Source organism: Symphalangus syndactylus, chromosome 16 (genome assembly GCF_028878055.3).
Source record: "Symphalangus syndactylus isolate Jambi chromosome 16, NHGRI_mSymSyn1-v2.1_pri, whole genome shotgun sequence".
Classification (NCBI taxonomy): Eukaryota; Metazoa; Chordata; class Mammalia; order Primates; family Hylobatidae; genus Symphalangus; species Symphalangus syndactylus.
Genome location: NC_072438.2, coordinates 46,819,620 through 46,846,066, shown reverse-complemented (window position 1 = coordinate 46,846,066; position 26,447 = coordinate 46,819,620). Strand labels below are relative to the sequence as shown.

The 26,447-nt window shown below is 45.8% G+C and overlaps 1 protein-coding gene across 6 annotated transcripts in view; it reads right to left on the bottom strand.

The window, feature by feature from the left end:
• Positions 1-26,447, bottom strand: part of N4BP2 (NEDD4 binding protein 2) — a 127,133-nt gene that overhangs the window by 67,017 nt on the left and 33,669 nt on the right. For 4 of the 6 annotated variants that reach the window (XM_063619774.1, XM_055246429.2, XM_063619773.1 and 1 more), the window contains exons 2-4: positions 9,384-10,524; positions 5,865-5,989; positions 721-809 (exon numbers count right to left, since the gene is read on the bottom strand). In XM_063619774.1, coding sequence (XP_063475844.1) covers positions 721-809; positions 5,865-5,989; positions 9,384-10,524 — 1,355 coding nt within the window. Of the gene's footprint in view, positions 1-720; positions 810-5,864; positions 5,990-9,383; positions 10,525-12,463; positions 12,556-15,038; positions 15,382-16,996; positions 17,077-26,447 lie in introns of those variants that run through there. The other 2 variants (XM_063619775.1, XM_063619776.1) reach the window with 2 other exon arrangements.

Genomic DNA, 26,447 nt, shown 5'->3' with positions numbered 1-26,447 from the left:
TGTCTACACTAAAAATACAAACAATTAGCTGGGCATAGTGGCGGGCGCCTGTAATCCCAGTTTCTCAGGAGGCTGAGAGGCAGGAGAATCACTTGAACCCAGGAGGCAGAGGTTGCAGTGAGCCGAGATCACACCATTGCACTCCAGCCTGGGCAACAAGAGCAAAACCCCATCTCAAAAAAAAAAAAAAAAAGGTGGGCAAAAAAGAGCAAGAAGGGAAAGAGGATTAGGTATAGGTCAGGTAAAGGGAAAAGGCTTCAACATTAAAAGAAATCTGGCAAATTCAGAGAAAATAGCTGAGTTTACAGAATGCTGAATTTCTCAGAACAGCAAAATTTCAAAAGAAATTTGGGGAAAAACAAAGGACCAAGAAATTTTGATTCTGCCAAGTATGAGGAAAAGGAAATAAATATATATAACATATGTACAAACAAAAAAAAAATTATAATTTAGTACCACTACCTTTTCATAAAAGACCCCAAAAAAACAAAACAATCTTAGAGTTCAAAAATTGAATTTCAGAATTAAAAAATTTACCTTTATGGAAAAACTCAGCTAAATGGCCTAATTTCCTCATTTTGCTGAAGACCAAGGAAAGCTCATTTACAGACTATCCAAGCTTCTGAGATTCTTAAGTGCTTCAGATTCACTTTCATAATTAATGTTTCCCAATAATTGCATACAAACTGTTATAAACTTATGACAACTTATGGTACTAACCAAAACAACATATGGTTTCATTTCCCATGCCTGTAGGTTTGTATTATCTATAATTATAGGAGATATCTTCTTCTCAAATGCTTCTTTTGCTGAAAAACATAACAGATAATTAAAAATCATTTTTTAAATAACAATATTAAGATTGTGATTTTCAAAAAATCTGATCTTTTCATAATTTGAAAAACACAACGTGCTAATTTTACTCACTGCTCAACTTCTAAATATCCCTTTGGGGACATAAAAATTAAGTAAGTATGGGTTGGCTGGGCATGGTGGCTCACGCCCATAATCCCAGCACTTTGGGAGGCCAGGAGTTCGAGACCAGCCTGGCCAACATGGTGAACTCCCATCTCTACTAAAAATACAAAAGTTATTTGGACGTGGTGATGCCCACCTGCAGTCCCAGCTACTCAGGAGGCTGAGATAAGAGAATCACTTGAAACCAGGAGGCAGATGTTGCAGCGAGCCAAGATCGGGCCACTGCACTCCAGCCTGGGCAACAGAGTGAGACTCTGCCTAAAAAATACAAAACAAGGCCGGGAGTGGTGGCTCACGCCTGTAATCCTAGCACTTTGGGAGGCAAAGGCAGGCGGATCATGAGGTCAGGACTTCGAGACCAACCTGGCCAACATATTGAAACCCCGTCTCTACTAAAAATACAAAAATTAGCCAGGTGTGGTGGCACGAGCCTGTAGTCCCAATTACTTGGGAGGCTGAGGCGGGAGAATCACTTGAACCCGGTATGCAGACGTTGCAGTGAGCTGAGACCACACCATTGTACTCCAGCCTGGGTGACAGAGTAAGACTCCATCTCAAAAAAAACCCCACATATTAAGACTGTCAAGCAAGAGAGAAAGACCTTGAGTAGAAAAATTAAAATCAAACTATAGTCTTGAGTTTAGTTAATAATACTAAACCAATTTTAGTTTTGACAAATGCATCCTAGTTATATTAGATGTTAACACGAAGGATAAATGAGTGAAGGGTATACAGAAGCTTTCCACAGTATCTCTGCAACTTTTCCATAAATCTAAAATTATTCAAAAATAAAGTTTAAAAACAACAAACACACAGGGACAAATATACACACACACACAATGTAATGATCTGAAATAAAGAAAACATTATAATACACCATTGCACAAGGGATTTTCTTACCTTTCTTCCAAAGGAATTAGACCATACAGGAAATTAATGATGTACCACAACAAGTAAGTCTTACAAGTAATTTATTTGGAAGTTTTCAAAGTTCTGCCCAGTCTCTAACAACTCACTAATGAAGAAACAAAGAACCAACTTAAAAATGGGCAAAGGAGGCTGGGCACGGTACCTCACACCACCTATGATCTCAGCACTTTGGGATACTGAGGTGGATGGATCACCTGAGGTTAGGAGTTCGAAACCATCCTGGCCAACATAGTGAAACCCCGTCTCTACTAAAAATACAAAAATTAGCCAGGTGTGGTGGCATGCACCTGTAATCCCAGCTACTAGGGAGGCTGAGGCATGAGAATCACTTGAGCCCAGGAGGCAGAGGTTGCAATGAGCCAAGATCGTGCCAGTGCACTTCAGTCTAAGTGACAGAGCAAATATGAATAGATATTTCTCCAGAGAAGATATACAAATGGCCAATAAACACACAAAAAGATGTTCTACATCATTAGCCATCAGAGAAAAGCAAATTGAAACCACAATGAGATACCACTTCACACCTACCAGAATAGGAATAATCAAAAAAACGGATAATAACAAGTGTTGGTGAGGATGTGGAAAAGTTGAAACCCTCATAAATTATTAGAGGAAACATAAGAAGGTGTGATTGCTTTGGAAAACAGCATGGCAGTTCCTAAAAAGGCTAGACATAGACATGTGTGTTTGTTTATAGCAGCACTGTTCTTAATAGCCAAAAAGTGAAAACAACTCAAATGTCTATTAACTGATGAACAGATTAATAAAATGTGATATATCCACCCAATGGAATCTTACTCATCCATAAAAAGGAATGAAACACATGCTACAACATGGATGAAGCTTGAAAACATTATACTAAGTGAAAGAAGCCAATCACAAAAGTCCACATGTTGTAGGTGAATTTGATAGGCAAATTATCTATAGGGACAAAACACAGACTGGAGAGAAATGAAGAGTGACTGCTAATAGGTACAGAATCTTTCTGAGATGATAAAAATGTTCTAAAATTTAGCATGTTCTAAAAGTTGCAGCAAAGCCCAATTAAATAGAGTGTAGGGATGAATGTACAGCCCTGAATATTAAGTTCTAAAAACCATCGAATTGTACAATTTAAATGGATGATTTGTATGGCACATGAATTTTGTCTTAACAAAGCAGTTTTAAAATGAATTCCACCTATTAACATGTATTATTGTTGCTGTTATAAGGGCATGCTGAACCATGCTAACACTTTTTTTTTTTTTTGAGTCAGTCTCGCCCTGTCACCCAGGCTGGAGTGCAGTGGTGGGATCTTGGCTCAGTGAAACCTCCGCCTCCCAGGTTCAAGCAATTCTCCTGCCTCAGCCTCCCAAGTAGCTGGGACTACAGGTGTGCACCACCATGCCCAGTTAATTTTTGTATTTTTAGTAGAGATGGGGTAACGCCATGTTAGCCAGGCTGGTCTCAAACTCCTGACCTCAGGTGATCCATCTGCCTAAGCCTCCCAAAGTGCTGGAATTACAGGCATGAGCCACCGCGCCCAGCCAATATTAACACTTTTTACCTTCATTTAACTTTCACAACAATTCTGGGAGTTAAGTATTATTATTCCCTTTTACAAAAGGGACACTGGGCCTTGGAAAGTATAAGTAACTTGCACAAGATCATATAGCCAGTAACTGGTGAATCCAAGGGTGATCTTCATCACCAAATCATACTGCCTCCTTTGGTTTTAGTTATGTTGGCATTTTCAGATTCCTGAATTCTTAATCTTTAATTCAAAAAAGAATATATAAAAATTTAACAATGTCTAAAGATGGCAAACTCAAGAATCACCTTTACAGTACACTTATCATAAAAGACTGAGGGCCAGGTGCGGTGGCTCATGCCCGTAATCCCAGCACTTTGGGAGGCCAAGATAGGCGGATCATGAAGTCAAGAGATCGAGACCATCCTGGCCAACATGGTGAAACCCTGTCTCTACTAAAAATACAAAAATTAGCTGGGCGTGGTGGCATATGCCTGTAGTCCCAGCTACTCAGGAGCTGAGGCAGGAGAATCGCTTAAACTCGGGAGGCAGACATTGCAGTGAGCCGAGATCGCGCCACTGCACTCCAGCCTGGCAACAGAGCAGGACTTTGTCTCAAAAAAAAAAAAAAAAAAACCTGAGGAAAATATAGTCCCTATATCTTAATAAGATTCTCCACAGAAAATTCAAACTATGCAAATAAACATTTAATGATAAAACCATCTTCACTGAATAGACAGTTATGCTAGCAAGGAAACTAAATTTTTACCTATGATGTCCCTACAGATTCAGTTTAGAGAGTCATTTTTATTCTCACACTATCTTCCATAAAAAGTAAACCAATCGCCAGGCATAGTGGCTCATGCCTGTAATGCCAGCACTTTGGGAGGCTGAGGCAGGTGAATCACAAGGTCAGGCGTTCAAGACCAGCCTGGCCAACATGGTGAAATCCTGTCTCTACTAAAAATACAAAAATTAGCCAGGCATGGTGGCACGCGCCTGTAATCCCAGCTACTCGGGAGGAGGCTGAGGCAGGAGAATCACTGGAACCCGGGAGGCAGAGGTTGCACTGAGCCAAGATTGCACCACTGCACTCCAGCCTGGGCGACAGAGCAAGACTTCGTCTCAAAAAAAAAAAAAAAAAGAGTAAACCAATCTAAGGAAAACCAGTGGTTAACTGGTCAAATTCCATTTCTAGTGGTTCAAATTCCATTTTAGAAAGTAGTAACCAGGCTGGGCATGGTGGCTCAAACCTGCAATCCCAGCACTTTCAGAGGCCGAGGTAGGCAGGCCACTTCAGGCCAGGAGTTTGAGACAAGCCTGGCCCTGGCCAATGTGGCAAAACCCCGTCTCTACTAAAAATACAAAAATTAGCCAGGCATGGTGGCACACGCCTATAGTCCCAACTACTCAGGCTGGGAGGCTGAGGCATGAGAATCACTTGAACATGGGAGGTGAAGGTTGCAGTGAGCTGAGATCACACCACTGCACTGCAGCCAGGGCAACAAAGCAAGATACTGTGTCAAAAAAAAAAAAAAAAACAAAAAGACACATAGGAAACAACTGCAATTTCCTTACAGCTATTCTGAGACCCAAGTAGAAAATTAGATTTACTTCTCAAAAGATCCCTACTGATAACTTAAATATGTCACACAATATTCTAAGTACCTGACAAAAATTAACTCTTTGAATCCTTATAACAACCCTATAAGACAAACTCACCTCTCACTATGTAACATAAGAATTAATGTTAATGATAGTTAAAATTTTATATATACTATACAGTTATAGGCCACGCACGGTGGCTCACACCTGTAATCTCAGCACTTTGGGAGGCCAAGGCAGGCGGATCAACTAAGGTCAGGAGTTCGAGACCAGCCTGGCCAACAAGGGGAAACTCCGTCTCTACAAAAAATATCTAAATTAGCCAGGTGTGATGGCATGCACCTGTAATCCCAGCTACTCAGGAAGCTGAGGAAGGAGAATCACTTGAACCCAGATTGCACCACTGCACTACAGCCTGGGCACAAAGTGAGACTCCATCTCGAAAAAAAAAAAAATACCAAGCCAATTTAACTGGGCGCAGTGGCTCACTTCTGCAAACTTGGCACTTTGGGAGGCGGAGAGAGGCAGATTGCTTGAGCCCAGGAATTCAAGACCAGCCTGGACAACAAAGTGAGATCCTGTCTCTACAAAAAATACAAAAATTAGCCAGGCATGGTGGCACATCTGTGGTCCCAGCTACTTGGGAGGCTAAGGTGCGAGGATCACCTGAACCCAGAAGTCAAGGCTGCAGTGAGCCAAGATCACGCCACTGCACTCTAGCCTGTGCAACATAGCGAGACCCTGTCTCAAAAAACAAAAAGAAACACACAAACAAATACTAAGTGAATTTTTTCTTTATATTACTCAAAACATTACCCAGAATCTGATTATCTGTTCTTACCACGATTCTGGTTCCATTCATGTGCTTCTCCTAAGTACTTTACATCAAACTGGTATTGTCCATTTATATAAAAATAATCATCAGTACTAAGAATGACTCCACTTGGATTATCCTCTTGCAAAGTCCTGTGAAAGATAAATGAAATAATTTTCATTACCTTTTCTTCTAAATTTTCTCTCCTAATTTTTCCAAAGTCATAAACCAAATAAATTATTCAAGTACTATCATTTTGCAGATCACATGAGGCCAGGAGTTCAAGGCCAGCCTGGCCAACATGGTGAAACCCCATCTCTACTAAACATACAAAAATTAGCCAGGTATGGTGGCATGCACCTATAGTCCCAGCTACTAGGGAGGCCGAGGCATGAGAATTGTTAGAACCCAGGAGGCAGAGGTTGCAGTGAGCTGAGATTGCGCCACTGTACTCCAGTCTGGGCGACAGAGCAAGACTGTGTCTCAAAAAAATAAATAAATAAAATAAAAGAGTAAAAATCAGCCTGGGCAACATAGCAAGAACCTAACTATACAAAAAAGACAAAAATTAGGCAGGTGTGATAGTGTGCACCTATAGTCCCAGCTGCTTGGGAAGCTAAGTTGGGAGGATCACTTGAACCCAGGAGGTTTAGGTTACAGTGAGCCAAGGTTGCACCACTGCACTCCAGCCTGGGTGACAGAATAAGACCCTCTCTCAAAAAAAAAGAAAAAAAAAATTAAACACAAATAGATAAATAAAAGAATAAGGCCAGGCGTGGTGGCTCACGCCTGTAATCCCAGCACTTTGGGAGGCCAAGGCAGGCGGATCACGAGGTCAGAAGATCGAGACCATCCTGGCTAACACAGTAAAACCCCGTCTCTACTAAAAATACAAAAAATTAGCCAGGTGTGGTGGCGGGCGCCTGTAGTCCCATAGTCCCAGCTACTCGGGAAGCTGAGGTAGGAGAATGGCGTGAACCCGGGAGGCAGAGCTTGCAGTGAGCCGAGATTGCGCCACTGCACTCGATCCTGGGCGACAGAGCAAGACTCTGTCAAAAAAAAAAAAAAAAAAAAAAAGAATAAACATATTATAATATTCAAACAAATCATACTGAAAATACTCTAAGCAGAAGTTTAATTCCAAAAAAATCTGACCTAAGGCAGGTCTATTTTGCTGTATGTAAATTATTATTCAGAAACTTGTTTTTAATGTTATGAAGACCTTTTATCCTTAACTATAAAATATTTATAATGGTTAGAAGATTAACAAATTTTTAATTATCCTTTTCTGAAAATATATGTCCCTTTCTGTAGCAACTATTAAGCGCCAGGCACTGTTTTAAGCACTGAGCATATATCATGAACAAAAAAAGACAAAAATGCTTGCGCTCACGGAGCTTACATTCTAGTGAATGCTCATTTGATCCCAATTCCTATGTTTATCCTCTTCTCTTTGTAGCTTTCCCTTCTCTGACACTTCGTTTTTTACCGTTAAACATGTATATATCTCAGCTATCTTTAAGAATTCTAACCAGGCTGGGTATGATAGCTCATGCCTATAGTCCCAGCACTTTGGGAGGCTGAGGTGGGAGGGCTGCTTGAGCCCAGGAGTTTGAGATGAGCCTGGGCAAGATGGCAAGACTCTATCTCTACAAAAAATTTAAAAATGAGTCAAGTGTGGTGGCCCATGCCTGTAGTCCTAGCTACTCGGGAGGCCAAGGCAGGAGGATTGCTTGAACCCAGGAATTCAAGGCAACAATGAGCTATCATCATGCCACTGCACTCCAGCCTGGTTGACAAAGCAAGACCCTGTCTCTTAAAAAAAAAAAAAAGTTTGAGACCAGCCTGGCCAACATGGTGAAACCCTGTCTCTACTAAAAATATAAAAATTAGCTGGGGGTGGCAGCAGGTACCTGTAATCCCAGCTACTCAGGAGACTGAGGCTGGAGAATCTCATAAACCTGGGGAGGTGGAGGTTGCATTAAACTGAGATCACACCACTGCACAACAGCCTGGGCGACAGAGTCAGACTCTGTCAAAAAAAAAAAAAAAAGTTGTAACTACACTTTGAGACCCCTTTCAACTACTACCCAACTTCTCTCCTTCCCTTAACTCCATCATCAGAGCTTGTTAAACCCTTTTTTCTTCACAGGACAACAAAATTGTTTCTCAGATATCCATTCACGACCTTCTTTTCAATAAATTCAAAAGGCTTTTTGCATCCATCGTTTTCCTTTGGTTTGAATACTGGACCATTCTCTTCAAGACAATGCAGGTTCTATGTCTCAACACTCTCCCTGTTATTTCCCTCTCTTCATTCAAAAAATATTAAGTTTCTACCTCGTGAAAAGCAAATTTTTCTTTACCCACACTGTAGCTGCCTCTGATTCTAAATGCCCCTGAAATCTAGTTCTTCAAACTTGTCTCAGAGCTCAACTGCCTTCTAAGGTACCACCTTCCAGTTCAATCTCTTTCATGAAACACACTGCCATGACTGACAGTAACATCTATAATATTAAATTGTTTTATTGTTGTTGTTGCTATTAAGTCAGAAAAGCCTACATGTCTACTGAAAAATATGCCTATAAGTGTATCAGCAGAATATGTGGAAATTTACTGGCAGAGAAGCCCAGACACAGAAAAGATATCAAAAAAAAAACTAAAAATAAGTTTATGAAGGACATTCTCCAGTTATCTATGCATATTCATTAAGACTAGACTAGATACACCCAGGATCAAATAGAGACCCAACTGATAATATTAGAAGGCTAATGGTTAAAATTTGGAAGAAAAAAAAAAAGAACTAGCATATAAAATAGATTAGGTGAAATCTTCTGGAATTTAAAGGTTAAGCAGGGATAGAGAGGGACTATGAAAACAATACTCTTCAAGGAGTCCCACTGAAACCATTACAAAGCTGCCTCTAACACTGACTCCTGTCTCCCAGATTAAGGCACTCACAGCCTACCTTAACTACAGAAGAGGTAAAGGTGTATATATGAGATCAAATAACTGATGGTACTCTATTTTGGAACAGAAAAGTCCCCGAAAAATTGAAGTTCTCTGACTACCAGTTGTCATCCTATACTCTCTTCCTTCAAATCACACATTTCTAAAAGCATTATTTAACAACATTCTATAATCCTGAATTTCCAACTACCAGTAAAATTAATGTATTTAAGGCTTCTATTCCATGAAATCAAGATCAATTATATCTCTTCAACTCTGTGATCAAAGCTGAACTCATCTTTCTCCCACTCAAATTAGCTCTCTTCTACTACATCAATAGCTCACAATTTTGGAATTGTCTTTAATTTTTTCTTCTGTCTTTCAAAGAGATATTCCAAGATGAAGGGATTCAATAAAAAAAACTTCCAGAGAAAACAGTGTTATTAGCTACACAAAGTTAGGAAAACCTAGTAAAAAGAAAACATTTTAGGAGTTACTAAAGATCTCTCCTAAGCAAAGCATTTTGCCTATTTATTCACACTTGTGTTCAAATTCAGACATTATACTATTTTTTAAAAACCCAATTAAACCTCATACCTTGCCAAAAGAGATTTTCCAGATCCCGGAAGACCTCTGAGAAGAACAAGAACTAGTCCAATGTAAGATGTCTTCTTTCTTACAACCTGAGAAACTGGAGTTTCTTGTACTTGATAAGCACTTGTTCCATCTTTATTTCTCCATACTTTTGTTGGGGAAGTGTGAGAAATAACTGAGGGTGGAAATGTGTAGTTGACAGATCTCCAGTGTGCAGCTGTGGTTACAACAGGAGCTACAAAGCCATGGTTTCCTTGGAAGAGGTCAAAAGCAGGAATCATTGGATTCCACATTGGTGGAGGTGGCGGAGGAGGCAACAGTAAGGGGAGAGGAGCAAGTACTGGGCAGTAACTCACATCCTTCCCCTTAGTTGGCAGTTCAGGATGTTTGTGTGGCTTGAAGTTGAACCCTTCGGAAGGCAGAAACACATCAGAGACCCGAGTAGATTTCTGATCCCCACCCGTACCTGGTAAATCAAGCCCTGGAAGGTTTAAACAAGCCTGAGGTTCACTGGCATCCAAATCTACAGGAGCTTCGGAGAATTGAGCCTCAGCGCACTCAGATTCTAAAAGTTCTTTCTGTTTTTGATTGAGACTGCTACAACCCACGATGGAGTCACTTGCTACATTTAAAGTACTGAGAAGAGAATCTTCTGGGTAGTTACTTTCCAAAGCCAATGTGTTATCCTTTATAAAACACTTGGACTCATTCAAAACTGAATGTGAAGGTAATGGGTTTAAACTTAAAGTAGAACCAGAATTCTCTAAATTTTCACTGTTCGAATTCATATTTTGTGTAGAAAAAATGGGAGTCATATTACTTGAATCAGGATTTATAAACTCACTCGAGTCATTAAAACTATTAACATCTTGTGAAGGCAAAAATGAGTATACTTGGTCATCGGGAGAAGAGTTCAATTTCTCAAAAGCATTCTGTATTAAGGAATCCAGGTCTTCAGTTAGCTGCATGTCCAAAAATGAATCCATTTTTGAATCTTCACTCTCTTCTTCAGGACGTTTTTCCATTATTTCACTTTCTGCTGCACCTACTTGGTTCTCAGAAGCAACGAAACTTTGTGAAGATGATTCTTCTATCTTAGTATCAGTGGCAGATAATTCTAATAGACAATCCATTGCATTTTCAACTGTACAACAACAAGAATAACAACAACAACAAAAATATAGACAGAGAAAACAGATTTAATAATTTTATTAAAATCCAGCTAAAATTATATTGGATTTTGCATTGAACAGAATATAAATGTACAATATTCATGTTACTTTTTAAAAATTAATGTTTTACTAACATACCAAAGTCTGTAGTAGCAAAAAGTCTGAATGATGGAGACATGCAATCCTATTCTTTCAGGAAAACACTAATAAACCAAGCTAATAAACTATCATCAAATAAATATTATTTGCTGAAATGAGTAAATACATAAATATCTGTAATTGGACATATTAGGCTTATTTATGAAAGTCCTAAAGCCTGTTGATTAATTTTAAAAATACTTACCTATTGCATGCACACTTTTAAAGTATTTTATGTATTCTCTTAGTAAATCTAACTTATTTACATGATCCACGCTATGAATTTCACTTAATACAAAGAATATTTGAGCATGTACTGCATATCAGAAATATTTTGTAAAAAAAAAACTTTAATATGCTCAAAGAACTTTGCAATCCAATAGAGACTAAAAACAATTATATTAGAGACAATTACACTGTAATATAATAGATTAAATAATGCACACTTTTTGACGCGGTGGCTCATGCCTGTAATCCCAGAACTTTGGGAGGCTGAGGCAGGTGAATCACCTGAGGTCAGGAGTTAGAGACCAACCTAGCCAACATGGCGAAACCCCATCTCTACTAAAAATATAAAAATTAGCCAGGCGTAACGGCGGCACACACCTGTAATCCTGGCTGCTCAGGAGCCTGAGGTGGGAGAATCTCTTGAACCTAGGAGGCAGAAGTGGTATTGAGCAGAGATCACTCCACTGCACTCCAGTCTTGGTGACAGAGCGAGACTCCCTCTCAAAAATAAATAAATAAATAAATAATGCACACTTTTGATAATGTACAAATGCCATAGAAGCACAAAGGAGAATAAGAAAAGATTTCACATAAGGTGATATGTGAACTGAGATTTGAAGCTTAAAAAGTAACTTGCCAGGCACAAGAGAAAAAAGTGTAAACCCAAGCTTGGTTCTCCCTAGAGGGAGGTTGATTGGGTGAAATTGGGAGGAGTCCTGTATGTCATGTTAAGAAATATTAATTTTATTTTTGAAGGGAACTTGAAGGAAACTACCACATAGCATTTGAGCTAGAAGTTTTATACACATCACCTTACTGAATCCTCAAATACTACCATGAGGTATATTATTCCTAGCAAACAGATGAAGAAATGAAGTTAAAAAGTACATTAACTTGACCCAAGTCACACAGATAGTCAGTGACAGAGCCAAGACTGGTGTATCTGACTCCAATGCTGAGCTCTTTCTGTTATAACACAAATAGGGAGCCATTAGAAATTTTAAGGCCGGGTGTGGTAGCTAATGCCTATAATCCTAACATTTTGGGAGGCTGAGGCAGGTAGATCACTTGAGCCCAGGAGTTCGAGACCAGCCTGGGCAACATGGAAAAACTCTGTCTCCACAAAAATTAGCCAGTGTGTTAGCATGTGCATATAGTACCAGCCACACAGGAGGCTGAAGTAGGAGAATCACTTCAGCCCATGAGGTCGAGGCTACAGTGAGCCTCTAGTGAAAGTGATTACTGCGTTCCAGCCTGGGTGACTGAGTGAGGCCCTATCTCAAAAAAAAAGGAAACCAAAAAAATAACAAAATAAGAATTTTTAAGCATCTGGAGTTTGGAGGAAGGGGTTGTTTATTTTGTTTTGTCTTGCTGTTTTAAGAAAGATAAGTATGGAAACAGCACAGCAGAGTAAGTAACAGCTCTGGTCTGGAGTCAGAACACCAACATTTAAAGCTCTACTGCTAGCTATGACACTTTCAACAAGTTAACTTTCCTAAACCTCGACTTTCTCATTTGTAATATGGGGATAATAAAAGCACCTACCTCATAGGTTGTTGTGAGGATTAAATGAGATAATCCATGAAAAAGTGCTGTGCACAAGAACTGGCACCTAGTAAGCACCCAATTAATGTTCCCTTAAGAAGAAAAACAAAGAGGGATTGGAGGGGGCAAGCCTGGCAGAGACCAATTAGGAGATCATAGCAATACTACAAAGGACAGAAAACCTAAAAATGGAAGAAAAAAAAAGGTGGGGGGGCGGGCAGGGACGGGGGAAAAAAAAAGAAAGCAAACATAAGGAGTATTTCTATGAAAAAATCTACATGACAGTAAAGTGACAGTAAAACCAGAAAAGATCAACTAAAAACTTAATGTGTATACAATGAAAAATTACACTAAGTAAAAGTAAATTAAAGATCAAGATGGATAGGTATTTATCACATTAAAAAAAGTCCTAATACAGATTGCTGAGAAAAATGAAAACCATGGTATAAAAAATTTTTTCAGTGAATGAACAATTTACACAAGAATACAAGAATAAGCAACCATGTACAAAAATGTTCAACATTCCTCTTTATTAAAAAAACACAAATTAAGAAAAATGCAATTTTATTCCTATTAAAATCTTAAAACACAGGCCAGGTGCGGTAGCTCGTGCCTGTAATCCTAACATTTTGGGAGGCTGAGATGCATGGATCACCTGAGGTCAGGAGTTCGAGACCAGCCTGGCCAATATGATGAAACCCCATTCTCTACTAAAAATACAAAAAAAAATTAGCCGGGCATGGTGGCAGACGCCTGTAATCCCAGCTACTTCAGAGCCTGAGGCAGGAGAATCACTTGAACTCGGGAAGCTGAGGTTGCAGTGAGCCGAGATGGTGCCACTGCACTCCAGTCTGAGCAGCAAGAGCGAAACTCTGTCTCAAAAAAAAAAAAAAAAAAAAAATCTTAAAACACTACTACACAATGTTGAAAAGGCTGAAGTGAAACCACTACACTTATGCAAGCCTGGTGGAATTACAGGTCAGCACACCTCATTGGTAGGCAATTCAGCAGTATGCTTCCAAGAGCCAAAGCAGTTCTTACCCTGTGACGCAAGAAAATAAAATGTTGGAACTAAGAAAAAAAAGCCAAAAGAAAGAAAAATATATTTTTACCAAGCTATTCTCTGCAATATTAATTATTCATGAAAAACACAGATATAATTAAACTATAGCACAACTCAGTAGAATATTAGAAACCCATTCAAAATACAGATTACAGCAACAAAGACAAATGCTTATGTTAAGTTAAAAACACATAATAACAAAATTCCACCACTCAAATCTCAAATGCTTATGAACAAGGTCTATAGAAGATTCTGGAAAACAAAAATAAGTTTTTTTGTTATGGTATAGGATGATGTGGATTTCCTGTAATTCCTCATTGCTGTATTAGTTTATATGCAACAATTAAATTTTAAACACATCAAAATTAGGAAATGTCGAAGTAACTTACAAAACTCAATATACTATCATTTCTGAGCATCATGCACTGCTGACAACTGGTTTTCTGCATGCATAACTGGACAAGATATGCTCACATCACAGACCACACAATGACTGAAACTGGAAGTTTATAACACATTACCAAAATTTCCCAAATCCAGAATAATTTTATCTTATACTAATCAAGGCTAGTAACAATACTAAGCATCAACATTTAATTTACTCATCTAGCCAATATAAACTCCCTTCTGTCTACATACTTCTAAACAATGTATGACAAGTTATTAATAACCTACCATACTGAAGACTTTACCAAAAACAAAAAACTAAAACTCAATCCTCACCAAAAAAAAAGTCCTATGAGGTGCATACTGTTATTTTTCTCCCTAACAGATTAGAAAACTGAGACTCAGAGAGATTAAGGGGCAGAGCTGGAAATCCAACCCAGCTTTCTTGACTCCAAAGTCAATGTTTTGAAATTATACTATTCTGCTAGCCTCAACTCTTAATCAGCTCTTATTTCCATAATTATAATTACCTAGTTGCTTAATAGATATTTACTCAGCTCCTATTATGAGTCAGTTGCTATGTTATGGGCTGAAGATACGGGAGTAAAACAAAGTTTTTAAAAACTCTGTCTTTATGGAGCTTACATTCTAGGAGAGTGGTTCTCAATCAAGTACAATTTTGCCTCCCAGGGAACAAATGACAATACATGGAGACATTTTTTATTGTCACAACTGGGTGGTAAGGAGCTACTGCATCTAGTGTGTACAGGCCAGGGATGCTGCTAAACCTACAACGCATAGGAGAGCCACTCAAAATAAAGGATTATGTAGCCTAAAATGTCAATAGTGCCAGTCTGTTCTAGAGTGAAGATGAAAGAGATAGAATATGCTATCTATACAACCTTACACCTAGAACTGCACATTTCTTAAGAGCAGAAAATATGTTTTATTCTTCATATCCCAAATACCAACTCAAATACCAACCTTAGTAACTTGCCAATAGCAGATGATTAATAAACGATGAGTAAAATAGAAATAAGACATTTTTCTATATTACTATTAATCATGGCATAGTACACAGTCTTCTTATAAGACAGACAGGGTTCAAACTAAACTTTTTCTCACCTTTGAAATCACATTCAGAAAGCATCAAATACACTACATCAGGATCCAGATCAGAAAATATCTCTGAGATACTGGTGAAGAGTTCTTCCTGATCAACTTTTGTCTCACCCATGGAAGGTAGAGTAGTGGTTGGCTCCTCACGACTAGCAACACTGGATACGACAACTTCCTTAGGGTTTGCAGTCTTCCGAAAAGGATTTCCCCCAAGATTTTTCCTTCTCCTTGGCATTCTGACTTCCAAAACTAAAATGTTTCCCTTTTCTTAGTTAAGATGTTTGATATTTAAGTCATAATTCAAACAAAATAGGGTTAAATATCTTGCACAATCCAGCAGTAAAAAGACCTAAAATAGAAAGCAATTAAAAACACTCAGACTATATATATTTCCATTTCTAAAATCGGAATGACATCTTTATTTAGCTCTAAGAAAGTACCACCAACTCTAACAGCAGAGCTAAAAAGTAGTCAATTTCTCTCTCTTCAAAATATGCAGGTTTTGCCAGGATTGAACATGTTAAAAATTAAGATGCTAAACATACATATTTCAGAACAATGAATACACTGCTTCAATACATTTTTTCATTTTTAAAAACATGAAAGTCTTCATAAATATAATTAGAATGCATACTGAACACCCATACTCAGATGTCCAATAGGCATTATAAATTTAACATGTCCAAAACAGCTCCTCATCACCCCCTTCAAACCTGCTTTTCCCAGTCTTTCCCATCTCAGCACAACTATATCCTTCCAATGATTCAGGCCAAAATCTTGGAATAATCCTTGACTCCTCTCATCCCACATCCAACTGGTAAGCCAATTTTGTCAGTGCGACTCCCCAAACGTATCCAGAATACTATCATTCCTCACTGCCACCACCCTAGACTTAGCTACCACAGCCTCTTGCCTGAATTACTGTAAGTCTCCTAACTCTTGGTTTCCACCCTTGCCCCTTCAGTCTATTTAGCACCAAAGCCAGCGTGACTCAATTAAACCACACGTTGGATCATGCCTTTCTTCTACTAAACTATCCACTAGCTCCTTAACTCAGGATAAAAGCCAGAGCCCTTAAAATGGCCCATGACCTGGACACTGGTTACCTCTGTACTGTCCTTTCCCTTAGCCACACTTAAGTCTCCTTGCTCTTCTTCAAACACACCAGCAATGTTCTCCCCTGGGAACCTTTACACCTTGGTTCCCTCTGCTGAACCACTTTTCTCCAAGTATCTCCTTATCACCTTCTTATCATTATTCAAATATTACCTTTTCAGGACCTCAGAGCCCCAACACCATTTATCCCACTTTCCTACTTGAATTTTCTCCATAGGACTTATTGTTTTCTTACATAGCATATGTTTTATATACATATTGTATTTACCACCCATATTCCAATAAAGTGTAAGCTCCACAAGGGCAGGGATTCATATCTGGAATAGAACTACAGGCAGTCTACTTGTTTTCTCTGCTTAAATATATCTAATAAACATTTCAAACTTAACATATCCAAAACTAAATGTCTAATATATTTCCCAAAATCTGCTCTAATCATTGGGTCTGACACCTGTCATCTTTCACCCATATTCCAACCTCCTACCTGTTCTCCCTGTTTGCACCTTGTCCCCCTATAGTCTATTTTCAATATACCAGCCAGACTGAGCTTTATACAATGTAAAAACGGTCTGATCTAACCCCTATTATGTTCTCCACATCACTCAAAGAAAAAACTAAAGTTCTTACAATGGCCTGTCTCTCTGCTAGCCCTTGATATACTCTTCCTCAAGATACCTGCACAGCTAACTCCTGTACTCCTTCAAATTTTTGTTCAAGTGTCATATTCAATGATTTCTCTCTTGATTATCCAACGGAAAATCATATACCCTGCTCCCTCTGCCCCAATCTCCCCTTTCCTGCTAACTATCCATTGCCCTTATCATCTTCTATTATATTATAAAATTTACCTTTTAATTAAATTTGTATCATAGCTCTCTCCACCTTCCAGAACTGCACTGTCAATATGGCAGCCACCAGCCACATGTTCCTATTTAAATTTAAATTAATTACAATTAAATAAAAGTACATTTATATATTAATATCAGATATAAGTAGAATTCAGAGCAAAGAAAATAATCACAGACAAAGAAGGGCACTGTGTAATGATAAAGGATCAGGCCATCAAAAAGATATAGCAGGCTGGGCGTTGTGGCTCACGCCTGTAATCCCAGTACTTTGGGAGGCCAAGCTGGATGGATCACCTGAGGTCAGGAGTTTGAGACCAGCCTGGCCAACATGGTGAAACCCTGTCTCTACTAAAATACAAAAATTAGCCAGGCGTGGTGGCATGTGCCTGTAATCCCAGCGACTCAGGAGGCTGAAGCAGGAGAATCGCTTGAACCCGGGAGGCAGAGGTTGCAGTGAGCCAATATGGCGCCATTACATTCCAGCCTGGGCAACAAGAGCAAAACTCCATCTCAAAAAAAAAAAAAAAAAAAAGATATAGTAACCCTGGCCAGACTCAGGGGCTTGTGCCTGTAATCCTAGCACGTTGGACGACTTGAGGTGAGGAGTTTGAGACCAACCTGGCCCAAATGGCAAAACTCTGTCTCTACTAAAAATACAAAAAGAACTAACCTGTAGTCCCAGCTACTCGAGAGGCTAAGGCAGGAGAATCGCTTGAACCCAGGAGACAGAGGATGCAGTAAGCCAAGATCACGCCACTGCACTCCAGCCTGGAGGTCAGAGTGAGACTCTGTCTCAAAAACAAAACAAAACAAAAGGCTGGGCACAGTGGCTCACGCCTGTAATCCCAGCACTTTGGGAGGTCGAGGCGGGCGGATCACCTAAAGTCAGGAGTTTGAGACCAGCCTGACCAACATGGCGAAACCTCGTCTCTACTAAAAATACAAAATTAGCCAGGCATGATGGCACATGCCTGTAATCCCAGCTACTCGAGAGGCTGAGGCAGAAGAATTGCTTGAACCCATGAGGCAGAGGTTGCATTGAGCTGAGATCACACCACTGCACTCCAGCCTGGGCAACAAGAGTGAAACTCCACCTCAAAAATAAATAAATAAATAAATAAATAAATAAATATAAATTTAAAAGATATAGCAACCCTAAATGTATATGCACTAAAAAGAGCTACAAAATAAGTGAAGCTAAAACTGAAAGGAGAAATAGACAAATTCACAAGTATAACTATACTTGTGGAGACTTCAACACTGCTCTATCAACAATGGACAGAATAACTAGACAGTAAATTAGCAAATATATAGAACTCAACAACACCAATAATTAAGGACCTAATCAACACTTACAGAACACTCCACCCAACAACAGTAGAATACACACTCTTTTCAAGTATTAACAGAACACATACCAAGATAGATCATATCCTAGGCTAAAACCAAACCACAACAAATTTAAAACAATTGATATCACACAGGTATGTTTTCCAACCACAATGGAATCAAACTAGAAATCAATAACATAAAAATTTCCAAGCAATATACATCTAAATAATCCATGGGTCAATGATGAAGTCTCGAAGAAAATTTTAAAAATATAATAAATTGAATGCCAATGAAAATATACCATATCAAAATTTGTAGGCCATGTGTGGTGGCTCACGCCTAAAATCCCAGCACCCTGGGAGGCTCAGGTGGGCAGACCACTCTGAGCTCAGGAGATCGAGACCATCCTGGGCAATATGGTGAAACTCCATCTCTACTAAAAGTACAAAAATTAGCTGGGGCGCGGTGGCTCATGCCTGTAATTGCAGCACTCTGGGAGGCCAAGGTGGGTGGATCGCCTGAGGTCAAGAGTTCAAGACCAGCCTGGCCAACATGGTGAAACCCCGTCTCTACTAATACAAAAATTAGCCAGGAGCACTGGCACACACACTGAAGAAACAGAAGCAGGAAAATCGTTTGAACCCAGGAAACAAAGGTTACAGTGAGCCAAGATAGCACCATTGCACTCCAGCCTGGGCGACAAGAGCGAAACTCTGCCTCCAAAAGTAAATAAATAAATAAATAAATAATACAAATACAAATACAAATACAAAAATTAGCCACGCAAGGTGGCACACACCTATAATCCCAGCTACTCGGGAGGCTGAGGCAGGAGAATCATTTCAACCAACTTTGAACCCAGGAAGCAAAGGTTGCAGTGAGCTAAGATTGAGCCACTGCACTCCAGCCTGGGTGACAGGGTGAGACTCTGTCTCAAAAAAAAAATTGTAGAACGTGGCTAAAGCAGTGATTACAGGAAAATCTACAGTACGAAATGCATACATTAGAAAAGAAGTCTCAAATGAATAATCTAAGCCCCCATCATAAGAACCTAGAAAATGAAGGGCAAAATAAACTCAAACCCAGCAGAAAGAAGAAAATAATAAAGAGTAGGCCGGGGCCGGGCATGGTGGCTCATGCCTGTAATCCCAGCGCTTTGGGAGGCTGAGGCAGGTGGATCACCTGAGGTCAGGAGTTCGAGACCAGCCTAGCCAACATGGTGAAACCCCTTCTCTACTAAAAATACAAAAATTAGCTGGGCATGGTGGCAGGCGCCTGTAATCCTAGCTACTCGGGAGACTGGGGCAGGAGAATCGCTTGAACCCAGGAGGCAGAGGTTGAAGTGAACTGAAATTGCACCATTGCATTCCAGACTGAGTGACAAGAGCAAGACTCCGTCTTAAAAAAAAAAAAAAAAAAGCAGGCCAGGCACGGTGGCTCACGCCTGTAATCCCAGCACTTTGGGAGGCCGAGGTGGGTGGATCACCTGAGGTCAGGAGTTCGAGACCAGCCTGCCCAATATGGTGAAACCCCATCTCTACTAAAAATACAAAAATTAGCTGGGCGTGGTGGTGCACGCCAGTAGTCCCAGCTACTTGGGAGGCTGAGACAAGAGAATCGTTTGAACCCAGGAGGTGGAGGCTGTAGTGAGCCGAGATTGTGTCACTGCACTCCAGCCTGGGCAACACAGCAAGACTCTGTCTCAAAAAAAAAAAAAAAAAAAAAGGAAATAATAAATAGCAGATAACAAATATTGGAAACAGAAAACAATGAGAAAATTCAATGAAATAAATTGCTGGTTTACCAAAATGATCTATAAAACTGAAAGACTAGCAAGACTGACAAAGAAAAAAGAAGACAGAAATTACCAATATCAGGAATGAAAAACGGATATTACTACAGACCTTCCAGATATCAAAAGGCTAATAAAGTAAACTATGAACACACAAAAGTTTGACAATTTATATGAAATGCACCAATGTCTCAAAAACCACAAACTATCAAAACCCCTCCAATAAGACATAGATAAAATCACTATACTTTATAAAGAAATTTAATTCATAATTTTATTTTTTTTTTTTTTTTTTTTTTTTTTTTTTATTAATTTTTTTTGCATACAAAAACAATAATCACTTTCTAAAAATACATACAAACAAAAAGATGCGTATCAAACATATTAGGAAGGTTGCACATGGGAAGTCGGGGAATAGAAATGGGGGTGGGAGTTAAAATAAATGAGAGAGGAACTTTATATGGATCAGTGATAATAACTCAATCCTCTATTTGACAAAGAAGAGGGAGAAGGAAGAGGAAGAAAAAGAAAGTGGGATAAAGGATCGGAAAGGGAGGAAAATAGAAAAAATTAGAGTATGACTCCAGGGTAGACCTGTTTTGTTGTCATTGAGTTGGTTGCTTGGTTTGTCTGTTGTATTCTTCATGTTTCGCCAAGTTGGCCAGACTGGTCTCGAACACCTAGCCCGAAGTGATCAACCCGCCTCACCCCCCAGAGTGCCGGGACCACAGGCGTGAGCCACCACGTCCAGCCCCCACATTGCTTCTGGCCTCCGTGGTAGACCTCCCAGACGGAGCGGCCAGGCAGAGGACCTCCTCACTTCTACCCAGACACGGGGCGGCCGGGCAGAGGGGCTCCTCACTTCCCAGACGGGGCGGCCAGGCAGAGACGCTCCTCACTTCTTCCCAGACGATAGGTGACCGGGCAGAGGCGCTCCTCACTTCCCAGACGATGGGTGGTCGGGCAGAGGCGCTCCCCACTTCCCGGACAATGGGTGGCCGGGCAGAGGCGCTCCTCACCTCCCAGACGATGGGTGGCCGGGCAGAGGCACTCCTCACTTCCCAGATGGGGCAGCCGGGCAGAGGCGCTCCTCACTTTCCAGACGATGGGTGGCCGGGCAGAGGCGCTCCTCACCTCCCAGACAATGGGTGGCCGGGCAGAGGCGCTCCTCACCTCCCAGACGGGGCGGCCGGGCAGAGGCGCTCCTCACTTCTTCCCGGACGGGGCAGCCGGGCAGAGGCGCTCCTCACTTCTTCCCAACGGGGCAGCCGGGCAGAGGCGCTCCTCACTTCTTCCCGGACGGGGCGGCCGGGCAGAGGCGCTCCTCACTTCTTCCCGGACGGGGCGGCCGGGCAGAGGCGCTCCTCACTTCTTCCCGGACGGGGCGCCCGGGCAGAGGCGCTCCTCACTTCTTCCCGGACGGGGCGCCCGGGCAGAGGCGCTCCTCACTTCTTCCCGGATGGGGCGGCCGGGCAGAGGCGCTCCTCACTTCTTACCGGACGGGGCGCCCGGGCAGAGGCGCTCCTCATTTCTTCCCGGACGGGGCGGCCGGGCAGAGGCGCTCCTCACTTCCCAGACGGGGCAGCCGGGCAGAGGCGCTCCTCACTTCTTCCCGGACGGGGGCGGCCGGGCAGAGGCGCTCCTCACTTCTTCCCGGACGGGGCGGCCGGGCAGAGGCGCTCCTCACTTCTTCCCGGACGGGGCGGCCGGGCAGAGGCGCTCCTCACTTCTTCCCGGACGGGGCGGCCGGGCAGAGGCGCTCCTCACTTCTTCCCGGACGGGGCGGCCGGGCAGAGGCGCTCCTCACTTCCTCCCGGACGGAGCGGCCGGGCAGAGGCGCTCCTCACCTCCCAGACGATGGGAGGCCGGGCAGAGGCGCTCCTCACTTCCCAGACGGGGCGGCCGGGCAGAGGCGCTCCTCACTTCCCAGACGGGGTGGCCGGGCAGAGGCGCTCCTCACTTCCCATACGATGGGTGGCCGGGCAGAGGCGCTCCTCACTTCCCAGACGGGGCGGCCGGGCAGAGGCGCTCCTCACTTCCCAGACGGTGGGTGGCCGGGCAGAGGCGCTCCTCACTTCCCAGACGGTGGGTGGCCGGGCAGAGGCGCTCCTCACTTCCCAGACGGTGGGTGGCCCGGCAGAGGCGCTCCTCACTTCCCAGACGGGGCGGCCGGGCAGAGGCGCTCCTCACTTCCCAGACGGGGTGGCCGGGCAGAGGCGCTCCTCACTTCCCAGACGGTGGGTGGCCGGGCAGAGGAGCTCCTCACTTCCCAGACGGTGGGTGGCCGGGCAGAGGCGCTCCTCACTTCCCAGACGGTGGGTGGCCGGGCAGAGGCGCTCCTCACTTCCCAGACGGTGGGTGGCCGGGCAGAGGCGCTCCTCACTTCCCAGACGGTGGGTGGCCGGGCAGAGGCGCTCCTCACTTCCCAGACGGTGGGTGGCCGGGCAGAGGCGCTCCTCACTTCCCGGACGGGGCGGCCGGGCAGAGGCGCTCCTCACTTCCTCCCGGACGGGGCGGCCGGGAAGAGGCGCTCCTCACCTCCCAGACGATGGGAGGCCGGGCAGAGGCGCTCCTCACTTCCCAGACGATGGGTGGCCGGGCAGAGGCGCTCCTCACTTCCCAGACGGGGCGGCCGGGCAGAGGCGCTCCTCACTTCCCAGACGGGGTGGCCGGGCAGAGGCGCTCCTCACTTCCCAGACGGTGGGTGGCCGGGCAGAGGCGCTCCTCACTTCCCAGACGGTGGGTGGCCGGGCAGAGGCGCTCCTCACTTCCCAGACGGTGGGTGGCCGGGCAGAGGCGCTCCTCACTTCCCAGACGGGGCAGCCGGGCAGAGGCACTCCTCACTTCCCAGACGGTGGGTGGCCGGGCAGAGGCGCTCCTCATTTCTTCCCGGACGGGGCGGCCGGGCAGAGGCGCTCCTCGCTTCCCAGACGGGGCGGCCGGGCAGAGGCGCTCCTCACTTCTTCTCGGACGGGGCGGCCGGGCAGAGGCGCTCCTCACTTCTTCCCGGACGGGGCGGCCGGGCAGAGGCGCTCCTCATTTCTTCCCGGACAGGGCGGCCGGGCAGAGGCGCTCCTCACTTCCCAGACGGGGCGGCCGGGCAGAGGCGCTCCTCACTTCTTCCCGGACTGGGCGGCCGGGCAGAGGCGCTCCTCACTTCTTCCCGGACGGGGCGGCCGGGCAGAGGCCCTCCTCACTTCTTCCCGGACGGGGCGGCCGGGCAGAGGCGCTCCTCACTTCTTCCCGGACGGGGCGGCCGGGCAGAGGCGCTCCTCACTTCTTCCCGGACGGGGCGGCCGGGCAGAGGCGCTCCTCACTTCTTCCCGGACGGGGTGGCCGGGCAGAGGCGCTCCTCACTTCCCAGACGGTGGGTGGCCGGGCAGAGGCGCTCCTCACTTTCCAGACGATGGGTGGCCGGGCAGAGGCGCTCCTCACCTCCCAGACGATGGGTGGCCGGGCAGAGGCGCTCCTCACCTCCCAGACGGGGCGGCCGGGCAGAGGCGCTCCTCACTTCTTCCCGGACGGGGCAGCCGGGCAGAGGCGCTCCTCACTTCTTCCCAACGGGGCGGCCGGGCAGAGGCGCTCCTCACTTCTTCCCGGACGGGGCGGCCGGGCAGAGGCGCTCCTCACTTCTTCCCGGACGGGGCGGCCGGGCAGAGGCGCTCCTCACTTCTTCCCGGACGGGGCGCCCGGGCAGAGGCGCTCCTCACTTCTTCCCGGACGGGGCGCCCGGGCAGAGGCGCTCCTCACTTCTTCCCGGATGGGGCGGCCGGGCAGAGGCGCTCCTCACTTCTTACCGGACGGGGCGCCCGGGCAGAGGCGCTCCTCATTTCTTCCCGGACGGGGCGGCCGGGCAGAGGCGCTCCTCACTTCCCAGACGGGGCAGCCGGGCAGAGGCGCTCCTCACTTCTTCCCGGACGGGGGCGGCCGGGCAGAGGCGCTCCTCACTTCTTCCCGGACGGGGCGGCCGGGCAGAGGCGCTCCTCACTTCTTCCCGGACGGGGCGGCCGGGCAGAGGCGCTCCTCACTTCCTCCCGGACGGAGCGGCCGGGCAGAGGCGCTCCTCACCTCCCAGACGATGGGAGGCCGGGCAGAGGCGCTCCTCACTTCCCAGACGGGGCGGCCGGGCAGAGGCGCTCCTCACTTCCCAGACGGGGTGGCCGGGCAGAGGCGCTCCTCACTTCCCATACGATGGGTGGCCGGGCAGAGGCGCTCCTCACTTCCCAGACGGGGCGGCCGGGCAGAGGCGCTCCTCACTTCCCAGACGGTGGGTGGCCGGGCAGAGGCGCTCCTCACTTCCCAGACGGTGGGTGGCCGGGCAGAGGCGCTCCTCACTTCCCAGACGGTAGGTGGCCTGGCAGAGGCGCTCCTCACTTCCCAGACGGGGCGGCCGGGCAGAGGCGCTCCTCACTTCCCAGACGGGGTGGCCGGGCAGAGGCGCTCCTCACTTCCCAGACGGTGGGTGGCCGGGCAGAGGAGCTCCTCACTTCCCAGACGGTGGGTGGCCGGGCAGAGGCGCTCCTCACTTCCCAGACGGTGGGTGGCCGGGCAGAGGCGCTCCTCACTTCCCAGACGGTGGGTGGCCGGGCAGAGGCGCTCCTCACTTCCCAGACGGTGGGTGGCCGGGCAGAGGCGCTCCTCACTTCCCAGACGGTGGGTGGCCGGGCAGAGGCGCTCCTCACTTCCCGGACGGGGCGGCCGGGCAGAGGCGCTCCTCACTTCCTCCCGGACGGGGCGGCCGGGCAGAGGCGCTCCTCACCTCCCAGACGATGGGAGGCCGGGCAGAGGCGCTCCTCACTTCCCAGACAATGGGTGGCCGGGCAGAGGCGCTCCTCACTTCCCAGACGGGGCGGCCGGGCAGAGGCGCTCCTCACTTCCCAGACGGGGTGGCCGGGCAGAGGCGCTCCTCACTTCCCAGACGGTGGGTGGCCGGGCAGAGGCGCTCCTCACTTCCCAGACGGTGGGTGGCCGGGCAGAGGCGCTCCTCACTTCCCAGACGGTGGGTGGCCGGGCAGAGGCGCTCCTCACTTCCCAGACGGGGCAGCCGGGCAGAGGCACTCCTCACTTCCCAGACGGTGGGTGGCCGGGCAGAGGCGCTCCTCATTTCTTCCCGGACGGGGCGGCCGGGCAGAGGCGCTCCTCGCTTCCCAGACGGGGCGGCCGGGCAGAGGCGCTCCTCACTTCTTCTCGGACGGGGCGGCCGGGCAGAGGCGCTCCTCACTTCTTCCCGGACGGGGCGGCCGGGCAGAGGCGCTCCTCATTTCTTCCCGGACAGGGCGGCCGGGCAGAGGCGCTCCTCACTTCCCAGACGGGGTGGCCGGGCAGAGGCGCTCCTCACTTCTTCCCGGACTGGGCGGCCGGGCAGAGGCGCTCCTCACTTCTTCCCGGACGGGGCGGCCGGGCAGAGGCCCTCCTCACTTCTTCCCGGACGGGGCGGCCGGGCAGAGGCGCTCCTCACTTCTTCCCGGACGGGGCGGCCGGGCAGAGGCGCTCCTCACTTCTTCCCGGACTGGGCGGCCGGGCAGAGGCGCTCCTCACTTCTTCCCGGACGGGGTGGCCGGGCAGAGGCGCTGCTCACTTCCCAGACGAGGCGGCCGGGCAGAGGCCCTCCTCACTTCCCAGACGGGGCGGCCGGGCAGAGGCGCTCCCCACCTTCCAGATGGGGCGGCGGCCGGGCAGGGGCTGCAATCCCAGCACCCTGGCAGGCCAAGGCAGGCGGCCGGGGGGTAGAGGCTGCCGCGAGGCCAGACCACGCCACCGCACTCCAGCCCGGGCAACACCGAGCACTGGGTGAGCGAGACTCCGTCTGTAGTCCCAGTACCTCGGGAGGCTGAGGCGGGCAGAGCACTCGGCGTCAGGAGCTGGCGAGCAGCGTGGCCAAGATGGCGAACGCGTGCCTGCATCCAAAGGAGAAAAGGCAGGCAGCGGTGGCGCGCGCCGGCAGTCCCAGGCAGTCCGCGGCGCGGGCAGCAGCAAGCCGAGTAGATTGTAGCCTGGGCCAGAGAGGGAGGGAAAGAAAGAAAGAAAGAAAGAGAGAGAGAGAGAGAGAGAGAGAGAAAGAAAGAAAGAAAGAAGAAAGAAGGAAGGAAGGAAGGAGGAAGGAAGGAAACTAATTCATAATTTTAAAACTCAAAAAAAAAAAAATGTCCAGGGCCAAATAGCTTCAATGGAAAATTCTAACAAACATTTTCAGGAAAAAATAATACTAATCCTACATAATCACTTCCAGAAAATAAGAAAACACTTCCAATCCATTTTATGATGCTAGTATTATCCTGATATCAAAAGCAGACAAAGCCAGTACAAAAAAAACTACAGACCAATACT